Here is a 13,721-nt window from a genome sequence, read left to right as displayed (position 1 = left end):
AAGTATTTTCCAGAAGAAATAAACAAAAAACAACAACAACAACAAAAACCAAAAACCCAACTACTACCTTGAATTCTAAAAACTCCAAGTAATTCTTCATATTCCCTAGGAAGGATCAGCTAACATTTAGGCTATGGTCTAAAACGTGTAAGTAAAACTTCTTCCAAAATAAGTGTCAACTGTATTTCATAGTTTTCACTTGGCAGTGTATGAGGATCCCCTGAAAACCCCAATGTATTTTTCTAAGAGCGGTGCACTTGCATTGAAGCCAATGGCAAGGCAAGACAGATGAGATGAACGGTTCCCATTCACCTTTTTAATACACAGAAAAATGAAAAGAAGTGAGGCAACCATATTTGAAAATGCTTAAGCCATCCTTTCAGGGCATCAGTAGTAAAGAAGTTCCAAAGTACTAAAATGATTCTTTAAAAAAAAGTGGAATCAGAAGAGCAGAAAGGCTAATGGAAAAAAGCAATTCACTCATCTCACGAGGGATAAACTGCCACAAATATCAGCTCAAAAATTAAGCAGGTTCTACTATCTCAGCATCAGCTGCTCTGACTAAGAACCTGACAGTTCTTAGTCTGCAGCGACTTACCTCATCTGAAGACTTTTTTCTAGTGTCACTGTCTCCTAGAACAGGACACACAAATCCAAAACCACAATTTATACAACATTTAAATTTAATCAATGGGACCACCATTTTGCCCGAAAAATTTGTATCAAATATAATTTTCTTTTTACCTTGGTCTTTTCACCAACAATGTTCTTTTCCAGTTCTGTGATTTTCCGGTTTAGATGATCCAAAATCTCCTTCTCTTTCATAAGTTCAGTTGTTTCTGATTTTTGTTCTCCATCCAAGAGAGCACATTCCATATCCAGCTGAAGACACAAACAAAGGTCAGACATGTTTCACCTTCAGGGAAATTTCCAGCTGCCTTCTTTAAAGGTGTATTTTTAACAGGTACAAATGGCAAAGAGTACTACTGTTATCAGTCAGATTATGGAGCCCAGTAAACACTCCAGAGAGTCCATGCGAGACTCAGAATTGTTATATGAGAAAGTAGGGAGGCCAGAATATACTTGCTAAGAACACTGGCTATCTTTTTATTTAATTTTTCTATGATGCCCTCCCCGCCTTTTCGCTTACTTCTCAAGGTAATTTTGCCTATTTGCTTAGATTCAGGCTCAAGTGTGAACCATCTTGAGAGCAGTCACTATCTCTGTTTGTCCCTAGAGCACAGAAAGTAAAAACTACACTCAGTCCATCAAGCAAGCACTGCATTTCCAGCAATGCCAGCAGGAGGGGCTTCCAGGGTCTGTACATGACAGATGAGCATTCCCTTCCACACATGGGCTGTTTGCATCAGCTGTGAGAACAGACATGAAGATCCTTCTTGGGCAAAATGAGCGCCTCCTTCTCACTCCATGGAGGTATGAAAAAATCACCCTTTTCTTTAACTGTAGTTATACTGTATATGTGGAGAAGGAAATGGCAACCCACTCCAGTGTTCTTGCCTGGAGAATCCCAGGGACGGGGGAGCCTGGTGGGCTGCCGTCTATGGGGTCACACAGAGTCGGACACGATTGAAGCGACTTAGCAGCAGCAGCAGCAGCATACTGTATATGTCTGTCTCCTTTAGAGGTTTGCAAACCTCCGGAAAGTAAGGTCTATGATTGATTCACATGTAAATCCCTCCATAGTGCCAAGATGATACTCAACTCATACTTAACATGCTTACAAAAATGTTTGTTGGATTTGAGCTTAAATGTCTAAATATATGGTACCTCAGCTGATAGATCTTGAAGCAGGTCAGAAAGCATACACCAGTTAAGACAAAGTCAGTTACATAACATATATTAAAAATGGCTTCCTATGTTTATCTCGTTGGATGAATAAAAATACAGAAAGAAGAAACATTTTAAAAAGGCAATTATATATACCCCACATATGTACCCATTCCATGAATATTTGCTCATGTTGACCTCTATGTATTCTGGCCTACCCAAGGCCTGTGCCCTAAGAGGTATTGCTATATTTAAGCTAAAGGAAAGAAAGAAAACTGGGAGAGGGTAATAAGTGAACTCGTGGTTTGTACCTCTCTGGAAGATTCCTCCATCTGGTCATTTATATCTTTGATTTTTTGTTCAAGTTCCTCAAGGTTGTTCAGAATTGCTATCCGGGTCTCTTCCATCGCAGTCAACTCCTGAATCCTTTGTTCTTCACTTATACCCTCTGGGGTCTGTGATTAATCAACACATAAAAGGGCTAGTCACACTTCAGTGCCAGAATTTCGCAGTTAATAAAGCAGTCACAAGTCTAGCATTTCACAGTCTGTGTCTATTTGAACTCGAAAAGCATCCCTGTGACTGTTTACTTGGAACTCTGCATGGTCCCAGAGAACCCCAGTAGATAGCATTTCAGGTAAGCTTCTACAAATCAGGTTCAGTGAACAAATTCATGTCCTTTTAATACCAAAATAACTAAGAGGTAATATAGATGAGGAAGCTGTAGTCCACAGAGATTGTAGTGACTTCTCTCAGGTTACAGATAAAGTTTGGAGTGCAGAGAACTAGGATCTAGAGGAGACTTCTGACATCTTCCTCAGGAATGTCTCTTGGGCACTCTGCTACCTTCATTACAAGCTCCATGTTCTCTCCTGTCTCCAAGGGAATACACTTCCTACAAGTCTGCAGAATTTCTGCTGGGTCCCACTGCTAGGGCTATCTGCAAATGAGCAATCCTTATTGATATTCTTTCCAATACAAGATGGTAAATGGGGACATGGTATTTGGCCCCACCTCACTGATATGTTCCATAAAGTTAATAAGCAGGACAGTATTACGTTACTACTTTGGCAACCCTCAGAATGATTTAAAATTACACAATTAATACCAAGTTACTTCATGTTTCCGTTTTTGCATTAGCACACTACTTATTATTTACTACTTACCTATGTACTGATGAAGACACTAACTGGGCCACTGAGCTTTTGTGACATGAAATAGGATATTGGCCATTATTCATAAAATTATGTCATGGAAAAACTGACATCCTTCACAAGGAATGAGAAAGTTAGCAAAGAAATTAAGTGAGATAAGGCATACTTACACCTCTGAACAGAGTTATAACAAATGCCCAGAAAAGAAAGGAATATTTAGATCATACACGCAACCAAAATGTGACTGCCAATTATTTTAAGAAGAGATACAATAAATTGAAAATAGCTTCTTTTTTCAAGAATTTCAAGTTAGTTATTTCGTATATCCCCTGGTGGAGACCAGTCTTTCTATAAGGCAAGGGATGCCAATATAGGCATTATTTATTTAATTTTATCTCTCTTTGAAAAAGAAGCAATTTCTTTGCACCAGTAAGTCAATGATTATATAATTTCACAATTGCAAATTGGAAACAGCAGCCAAGTTATAATACATAAATTGCTGAAGATCACTCATTAACCACCGAAAATAACATTCAAATTAACCAAAGAAACCACTAACATTTTGTGTCTCTAAATTCATTTAACGTACTTAACAATCCTAAAAATTACTGTAAGAAGACAGGCATCATGTCCGTTTCTTTATTCTTTATTAACATTCTTTATTCTTAACCCTACTTTACTGCTTCTCAAAATTTAACCATTGAGAAGTTACACATCTCAGGTTGACTAGAGCAAAGATTAGAAGGCCTTTCAAGCCCTCTGTTTATTTGTTTGCTGATATTTAGATTTTAAACTGTCATCTTAAATCCAGTATCTCATCAACTAATAAAACAACCTGTGACCTTTCTTCACAGACAATTAATCTCATTGTCCTAAGGCTTGGGTGGCCAGTTTTAGGGCATGAGGAATGCCTGCAATAGTGAATGGCATTCCTAAATCATTGAGGAGTAATCCTAGCAGGAAAGCCTTAAGAAGGCCAGTATCCTGTTGGGTCAACATTTCATATTAGGTTTCAACTTCCAACATGATTTAAAAATATCTTTCACTGGTGGAAGCAAAGCATCAAAAGAAAAGAAAAACTGAACAATCTGCAAAACTATATTGATAGGTAACAGTGGCACTTCTAAGTATCTGTATAACTCAACATTTCTAGAAAATTTATCACAATAGGTCTAATAAAAGACAACTTGATAGTCTGTTTGTAGCAGTAAAAGTTATCTAGGTATTGACTTTTGCTACTGTTATTTATAAAAAGGAAAATCTTCAAGGGGCGTTCTAAAACTCTGGTTTGTAATAGAAAGGGATGAGGATACTGGACTCTCATTTATATCCAAATAAAAAACAAAAGAGTACCAAGGGTGTGGTAGCCACTAAACAGCTTTAGTTTGTGGTGACAGAAAAAAGTGGAATTTTAATCTATCTTATTTTTTTATAGTAATGTACAGGGTTCCACTGAGAGTGATGTTTTAATAAAAGCACACATATTGTGCATACCCAGATATATTGTTTTTGTGTTAACTCCATCTGCACACACACAGAAAGGAGAGACAGTAGGGACAAGACAATTTGCATCTACCCTTCCTTGTGTGTGTGTGTGTGTGTGTGCAGATCTCTGATCTCAACAGGTTTCTAAGAAGAAATACGCAAAAAAGGAGGGGCAGGTACGGTAAATGGAAATTGTCTTATTCCTACTCCTATCTCCCCTTTCTGTGTGCATGTGGATGGAATTAACTCAAAAACAGCACATCTGGGGATGCACAATATATGATTTTATTAAAACACTTCACTCTCAGTGGAACCTTATACATTACCATAAAAAAAATCAGATAGATTAACTTAGAAACCTCTTGAGATCAGAGAGTGTTGCAAGTGTGAAAGGTTTCCACTGTAGACAGAATGATTACATGATTACTCAAAAAGAGTAGAAAAGTTTTCACCACAAGAGAAAAAATATTTTTTTGGCAAATACACGAGGAGATGGAATTAACTAAATGTATTGCAGCCATCATTTTGCAAAACATGTAAGTCAAGTCATTAGGCTGTACCCTTTAAATTTATATAGTGCTGTATGTCAATTATATATCAATAAAACTGCAAGGAAAAAAAAAGAGTGAGTTGTTTTCAGCTTTCACCTCAGGTGGTGGTAGACAGATTCATAAAGCCAATTAAAAAGAGCATGTTTCCAAGGTCATCTGCATCTTTAAGTGTTAGATAAAAGCAAAGTCAAAATGGTGAATTTCAGGCTTTCTAAATATCATTAAAATCTTTGTGTTTTTCACATTCTTCTCCATTCCTCAGATCGATAATAACAAACACTGTACTGTGTTAAGTAAATAATCCAAAAACACTCAAAAAGGAAGACCATTTAAAAAAAAAAACAGGACTTTTTTTTTAAAGATTCTTCTATCTCCTGTCTCAAGGTAACATATGTCTGTCTTCAGAGAATCAAAAATGAAAAACCCATTCCCTGGAACCCACTGCCTCTCAGCTGCACTCTGCCAAAGCTGCTGTGTGATACCCAGAGGTTCCCTTGATGGTTCCTGTCTCTAAAGGAGACACAGTGTTCCGCTGTGTGCTGTAAGGAAGATGTTCCAAGCTTCAAAGTCCTCCTATTTCCCAGAAGCATACTGGGGCAATGAGAAACATCTGTCAAAATCTGCTCATTTATATCCAACAGTTTTCTTGTCACAGCCCTCTTCAGGAGGAAACAGTGTGTGTGTGTATGCTTAGACGCTCATTTGTGTCTGACTCTCTGCTGCCCCATGGACTGAAGCCCGCCAGGCTTCCCTGTCCATGGGATTCTCCAGACAAGACCATGGGATTCTCCAGACAAGAATACTGGAGTGGGTTGTCACGCCCTCTTCCAGAGGATCTTCCCAACCCAGGGATGGAATCCAGGTCTCTTGAGTCTCCTGCATTGGCAGGCAGATTCTTTACCACTAGTGCTACCTGGGAAGCCCTTCAGGAGGAAATGGGTCTCCCAAAAGTTAGTCCTCAGAGCACACAGCTCACTGTTTTAACAAAAGTTTGGCAGATCTATGAAGGAAAAGAGTGAAAGGATTTAAGATAAAAAGTGCAGGAAGCCCCATGTCTGATGACAACAGCTCAGATGTTCAAATGATGGGTCATTTACTTTGCCTGAACACCAACAATTTTTTATTTCTACCCCCCATCCTAGTTTCTAACCACTGCAACTTTCTAGCAGGAGAGACAGAAGTCCTATTCAGAATTCCTCTCCTTTGAGAATTACTCTTCTAGTCATTAGAAGAAACAAGGGTTGAACACTCCAGAGTCCTGATGAATACACGGGCGAACTCTATAGGTAGGTATATTTCTGACTAGAAACATTCAAAAAGTTTTGTTGCACCGGGAAAGGCAAAACTATAGAGACAATAAAAGAATGATGGCTCACAAGGTTTCACGAGAGCGGGGAAGAGAAATGAATAGGTTGAATCCAGGAGATTCTTAGGGTGATGACATTATTATGTATGAGATAGCAACGATGGACATATTACACATTGCACTTGTCAAAACCAACAGAACCATACACTATGAAGTATGTGTATGCTTAGTCGCTCAGTCATGTCTGACTCTTTGCAACCCCATGAACTGCAGTCCGCCAGGCTCTTCTGTCCATAATATTCTCCAGGCAAAAATACTGGAATGGGTAGCCCTTTCCTTCTCCAGGAGATCTTTCTGACCTAGGGATTGAACCCAAGTCTCCTGAATTGCAGGTGGATTCTTTACCATCTGAGTTATCAGGGAAGCATACAATATGAGAAGATCTCCTTAATGTAAACTGCAGTCTTTAGTCAATATTGTATATCAAAATTGGTTCATAAATCTTGATGAATGTACCATACTTATATGTGTTACTCGCTCAGTCGTGTCCGGCTCTTTGCGACCCCATGGACTGTAGGGTTCCTCTGTCCATGGTTCCTCTGTCCATGGGATTCTCCAGGCAAGAATACTGGAGTGGGTTGCCGTTTCCTTCTCCAGGGCATCTTCCTGATCCAGGGGTGGAACCTGGGTCTCCTGCATTGCAGGCAGATTCTTTATCATCTGAGCCACCAGGGAAGCCCACCATCATACTTAGGCAAGATGTAAATAATAGGAGATACTCTAGGAAAGCAAGGAGGACAAATAGAAACTCTTTACACAACCTTTTCAGGAGAAGGGGCTGACAAAGGATGAGATGGTTGGATGGCATCACCAACTCAATGGACATGAGTTTTTGAGCAAGTTCCGGGAGTTTACAGGGGAGCCTGGCATGTTGCAGTCCATGGGGTTGCAAAGAGTCTGACACAACTGAGCGACTGAACTGAACTGATAAATGTCCAATATATCTGAAACAGTCATTAATAATGTCAAGGGGAAGACGACTCATGATAAAAGACTAATGTCCTTATCACCACAATAGCTCCTAGTACTGAGACAAAGCATTTTTTTAAAAAATCAGTGACAAGGAAGACAAGGGAGATCAAGATGGTAGAGTAGGAGGACGCCGAGCTCACCATCCTGACAAACACATCAAGGATACATCTAGATGTATCCAGCTTTAGCTGGACACAAACAGGAGTCTGGAGGAAAGGCTCTGCTACAAGCAAGGCAGTAAAGATCCACATGGAATCGGGCATGAAGAGAGGAGATGAAAGCAAGCAGGACCCATGCCCCAAGCAGGACACAGAGGAGGAGGGGGGATATGATGGGCTCAGAGATGCCCCCTGTGAAGTTAGGGCACACCAGCCGTAGGGTCCAACCCAGGGAAGACAGGTTCCCTTAGCTGGTTTGAAAACTGTGGGACTTACAGGAGAGGCTTAAGAAGCGGAGACTCTGCTCACGAAGAGCAGGTGCACACGTCTGCCTGCTCTAGGTAACAAGGGGGAGGAAGCAGACTGAAAACAGTGTGGAGAGTCTGGCTGGTTTCCCACAACTGCTCCTGTCTGCAACAAGTGCCTGATCTAGCTTCTCTTGCTCCTGAGCAGCTCCCCACCAGGACAGAGGTGCTGTATTCAGGGGAGGGAGTGCACATTTAGAAGAAAAGGAACCCGCCTGGACTTGACCCTCAGGGCTTCTGGTCCAGCACCTTGAGCTCTGCTGACACCCAGACAGGGAAGTGACAGCCACTGAACATGGGAGAAGCCAGCTTTCCCCTGGCTGGGGCTCTAGCCCCTCCATCTCCAGCCCTACCTCTCACCAAGATAACAGCTGCCAGCACACCCCAGGAGAAGATGGGATCTTTGCTCACTTCAGATCCAGCTTTTCCCACCAAAGCCACTGGGCACTTGCAGACCACATAGAGGCACTCACACACAAGGATACCCCATTCAAGATCAGGATATGTAAATATTTCAACAAATTTCATAAAGTTAAACATAATGGGAATACAAAGGAAAATGTTTCAAATGAAAGAACAAGGGGGAAGAAAGACCTGAAGAAAATCCTAATGAAACAGAGATAAAAATTTACCAGATAAAAGGGTTCAAAGTATTAGTAATAAGAATGTCAACTGAATTGGGTTAAAAAAAAAAAAAGACACAAAGAATAAGAATTTTAACAAGGAACTAAAACATATTTTAAAAAACGGAGCTCCAGAATACAACAACTGAAATGAAGAATATACTCGAAGGAATTAATAGCAGATTGGGTGATACAGAAGAACACATGAGAAATCCTGAAGAGAGAATAATGCAATCATCCAATCATAAATAGCAACAAGAAAAACCAACCAAGGGACTTCTGAGACAACATCAAGTGTTCTAACATTCACATTACAGGGGTCCCAGAAGATGAAAAGAGAAAGGGGTAGAAAATGTATTTGATGAAATTATGGCTCAAAGCTCCTAAAGCTGAAGAAGGAAACAGATTTCTAGTACAGGAAGCACAGGTAGTTTCAGAGAAGATGAACTCAAAGAGACCCACTTTGAGACATATCATAATTAAAATGGCAAAAGCTAGAGATTAAAAAGAGAATTTTAAAGGCAGCAAGAGGAAAATAGAGTCACGTACAAGGGAACCCCCTCCCCCTAAAAAAACAGGACTTAATTAAGCTTAAAAGTTTTTTTTCGCAGCAAAGGAAACCATCACCAAAATGAAGAGACAACCTGCTGAATGGGAGAAAATATTTGCAAATGATACGACCAATAAAGAGTTAATATTCAAAATATACAGCTCATATAATTCAATATCAGAAAAACAACTGCTTTAAAAAGGGCAGAAGACCTGAATAGACAGTTTTCTGAAGAAGACATACAGATGGCCAAGAGGCACATGAAAAGATGCTCAACATTGCCAATCATCAGAATAATGCAAGTCATAAGCACAGTGAGATCACCTCACACCTGTCAGAACGGCTATCCTCAAGAAGTTCACAGATAACATATGTCGGTGAGGGTGTGGAGCAAAGGGAACCTTAGCACACTACTGGCGGGAATACAAACTGCAAACCTCTATGGAAAACAGCATGCAGCTTTCTCAAGAAAACTAAAAACAGAATCACCATATGATCCAGCAAGTCCCAATCCTGGGTATATATCTGAAGAAAACAAAAAAAAACCCAGTAATTTGAAAAGATATATGCACCTCAATGTTTATAGCAACACTATTTATAATAGCCAAGAAATGAAAGCAACCTAAGTGTAACAAATGAATGGTTAAAGAGGATGTGGTAAATATGGACAATGAAATATTCATAAAAAGAATGAAAATTTCCTATTTGCAACAACATGGATGGACCTGGAGGATATTATGCTTAGTGAAATAAGTCAGCCAGAGAAAGACAAATACTGCATATTAGCACTTGCATGTGGAACCTAAAAAAAATAAACATAACAAAACAGAAACAGATTTATTGATACAGATCAATATAGATCCAGTGAGGAGGGGACTTCCCTGGTGGCTCAGACAGTAAAGAATCTGCCTACAATGCAGGAGACCCTGGTTCAAGCCCTGGGTTCGGAAGATCCTCTGGAGAAGGGAATGGCTACCCACTCCAGTATTCTTGCTAGTTAAACTGGCAAGCAAATTAAAACATAATTAACTTAGCAAATTGAAAATTTTGATGATACATACTTCGGCAAGTGTGTAAATAACAAGGTGCAGGGATAAACTCTTCTCAAGAGTCACCTGGAAATACACACAGTCTTTGAGATTATAAGTTGGAAATATTGTTTAAAATGAATAATACACAACCTCTTTGACCTACCAACTCCACAGACACATTTGCACAATTTGTGCTAATATATATATTCCAGAATATTTGCTGCATATGGATTTTATTAGTAAAATATTGGTAACAATTTAAACAGTATTTCCAAACAATAAAATACTAGTTGACCATCAGTAAGAATGAGGTAGAACGGTCTATAATAATATTCAAAGATGCTCAAGACATTCAATAGGAGAAAAACATCATGCAGAACACTATACTTGTGTATATGTTTATATATATAATATATATATTATATATATAAATTCAATATGCTTATATTGCCACATGTTCACAGAAATATTGGGAAGGTATGGAAGACCCTCTGTGTTTATCTCTCAGGTATGCAACCAGAGGGGATAGGGAAAAGTCAAACTGTTTCTCTTTCTCTTTCTGTACTGCTACATTTTCTAGAGTCTAAATGTGTTACTTTATAGGAAACACTAGAATTTGCTGCACCTTGTTTAGCTAGCGTTAGTGTTAGTCGCTCAGTCATGTCTGACTCTTTGCGACCCCTATGGACTGTAGCCCACCAGGTTCCTCTGACCATGGAATTTCCCAGGCAAGAATACTGGCGTGGACTGCCATTTCCTCCTCCACCGGATCTTCCCCCATCCAGGAACTGAACCTGGTTCTCCTGCATTGCAGCTAGATTCTTTACTGTCTGAGCCACCAGAGTAGCTGCTTCACTGCAAACATTCTGGAAAACAAGCAGTAAGACCCCTAATGTCTAGGCCAGGGCAGATGCACGGTCCGGGCCCTGTATCTAATCTCTGTGTGTGGCCGGCTTTACCTTTGGTAGGATACTTAGGTAAGCGGACTCGCCGGAAGCTTTCAGAAAGGCAGAGGAGGGCGGCGGGGGAGTCCTGGCGAGGTCCCCGAGAAGTTCATCATTCCTGGCGCCCCGTGGCGGGAGGAAGCTGGCACTGCTCTGACTGAGGCTCCCAAAGCCTGCCAGGTCCGCGTCGTGGAGAGCGCTTTTCTGGTGGCACCTGTACCTGGTGTCCGGGCTCACCAGGGCTTCTTCAAACACAGACTCCTCATCCGAGAGCTGCAGTTTCTCCAGCTCTTTATTGATTTTCTGCACATCTGCCACGGTGGTGCCGGGGGACACACGACTGTCAGGCTTTGTGTACTCAGCACAGAGGCTGAGGATGGTCTCCAGACGCTGTCTCTCCTAGAACACAGAGGACAGAAGGTCGGTGAGTTTGTGAGCAGGGAGCAACTCCACATAGAGAAGAGGCTGGGACCACTGGTAAATTCAACCCACACATAGTCCCACAGACACTTGGCTGGTGATATTTTTTATCATTGATGAATCCATTTATAAAATCCAGATGAAACCTGGTTTAACAACAATGCCTGATGTTCCTCCCAAACTCAATTCTTTATTTGTATATCCCAGTGCTGATTCTAGCACATACTAGCACTTAGTGAGACCTTTTCTGATTTGTCAATTCTCCAAACACTTAAAAAAAATTTTTTTTTAATCTCCTTTTTGAAATCTTCACCCCCTTGCCTCCCTCTACTATCTACCTTCAACAATAGCTCTTTCATCATTGTAGCCTTAGTATTATATTTGCACTTAAAACTAATTCTCTAACTTTCTATAGAAATATCATTCTACTGTTTAGATGCACAAAAGAAAAATGCTACTTTAAAAAAGGTTTAATTTGAAAGGCATAACTAGCTCTTTATTTTTTTTCTTGAAATGCTTCAAAACTTTGAAAACTTTTATGTCTTGTCATGATATAAAGATCTTTCCCACAAATTTCTCACATGAATAAATTAAAATAATTTTTTAAAAAAGAGAATGTTGTAGGAAGATGAAGAATATTCAATATCAGGTCCAGATAGGAAGACAACAATATATTTCAAATTCTGAAACTATTAAATATTTGAATCATTCAGCTGAACTATAAAATGATAGTTTGTTTTAAAAAATCAATATACCAGCCATTGATGTCTATAATGGTACCACTAACTGACACTGCACCAAGCTCCCCAGAAAAAGAAGTATATATTTATGATTTTTGACTTTAAGTAAATTAACTATATGTTTGTGAACAAGGGGATATAATTTACAAAATGCTTATCATAAACCTAGACAGCACTGTTGAGGTAAGGAAACTCAACATCTTCTCTCACATTAGCTCAATTGCCAAAGTGAAAAGAAAAAAAATAAAATAGCAAAAAAATCTCTTGTCATTACATCTACCACATTGAAAAGAGGATTCTAAAGTCTTCCACAGAGAAACATTTTCCAAACTGGTTACCAGTAAAAAAAGAAAAATGTTAAGTAGCCCTGGGCTATTGTTTTTAATATTTTACAGCAAATCTGTAGAGACGAAATTCTGAAGGCAGTTTACTCTTTATTAGTGGAAGAATATCAAATAGGAAAATCAAATAGGAAAAGGCCAACATAATTCCCTGGTTTTCATTAAATACATCCATTAAACGACAAATTAGCATGAAATGACTTTTATCTGTCTTCTTAAGTACTTTCCACACTCCAAAAATGCAATAACTTGATCAAAAGGACTATTAAACTGGTTGTTATAAGCCCCACCTCCCTTTCACTGCCTGAACTTCTGGACTCCAGCTGCAGCTCCATCCTCATGGCCTCAGTCTCATGGAAGGCACTCGGCTACACAACCTCATCGCAGGAGCTTCTGCACCCTGTCCATCCAGGAGTCCCGATGCTTATTTTATCTCTGCAGCTGCCACCAGCTGCCAAGTCCTACCCACCTCAGCTTTGTGGGGAGGGAGCATGTGTATGCGGGGCGGAGTTGGTGGGGGGTGGCAGTGGCCCAGCATTCACTGCCTTATTTTAAACTTCTCTAACAATCCAGCAAAGTCTGCATGGGAATATGCAAAAACAACTGGAAGGCATAAGTGAGGAAGGGGATAGGAACAAGATGTTATAATTTACCCATTCTCAAGAGCATCTGCATTAGAGGCTAATCTCCAAGGAAAAGTTCTCTTTCTGCAGTGTAGGTGAATTAAGTCAAAGCATCTAAACACAGTCTTTGCTATTCTTCATAGAGGACAGTATGTATGCCTTGACATTCATTATGTTTGGGATTATAGGAAAGTTGTCAATTTCTATTAATCAAGTTGCTAATGAACAGTGCAGTCCTCAAAAGCATGAAAGGTACTTCTGCCCAGTCTGTCACTCATGGCAAAATTCCTCCTACCTCTCCTTCCCAAAATAGTCTCTTTTGCTGCCAGCGCTATTGCTTAATTCCAGAGGGAATAAATGATCCCAGCCTTAAGATGAATGCTATTTCAGATGGTGAAACAGTATTCCAAGGCGAGTGCACAGGAAGTTTGGTCTACTGCTATGTGCTTCTCTCTATTCTTATCACCCCATTCACAGCCAATCTGTTCAGACTTGAATCTCACACGCATGCAGCACTGCTGCCCACGAGTCTAACAGAAATCCGGACTGCGCCGAGATGCACTGGCCCCGTCAGAAGCTGCACCAAAGAAAAATAAACTGATGGTGAGGAGTGCGTCAGAAGAAAGGTCTGCAAGGCATTTCGGAAAGCATGAGAAGCCTTTTAAGGAAA

The 13,721-nt window shown here is 40.0% G+C and overlaps 1 protein-coding gene across 6 annotated transcripts in view; it reads right to left on the bottom strand.

Annotated features, from left to right (window-relative positions):
• Nucleotides 1-13,721, bottom strand: part of PHLDB2 (pleckstrin homology like domain family B member 2) — a 244,939-nt gene that overhangs the window by 57,784 nt on the left and 173,434 nt on the right. For all 6 annotated transcript variants that reach the window (XM_027516562.1, XM_027516814.1, XM_027516990.1 and 3 more), the window contains 3 exons: nucleotides 10,943-11,326; nucleotides 2,100-2,243; nucleotides 745-882 (listed from right to left, as the gene is read on the bottom strand). In XM_027516562.1, coding sequence (XP_027372363.1) covers nucleotides 745-882; nucleotides 2,100-2,243; nucleotides 10,943-11,326 — 666 coding nt within the window. The remainder of the gene's footprint in view (nucleotides 1-744; nucleotides 883-2,099; nucleotides 2,244-10,942; nucleotides 11,327-13,721) is intronic.

This window comes from Bos indicus x Bos taurus, chromosome 1 (genome assembly GCF_003369695.1).
Source record: "Bos indicus x Bos taurus breed Angus x Brahman F1 hybrid chromosome 1, Bos_hybrid_MaternalHap_v2.0, whole genome shotgun sequence".
Lineage (NCBI taxonomy): Eukaryota > Metazoa > Chordata > Mammalia > Artiodactyla > Bovidae > Bos > Bos indicus x Bos taurus.
Note: the sequence above shows the minus strand (reverse complement) of the source record. Positions and strands in the feature narration are given on the sequence as shown.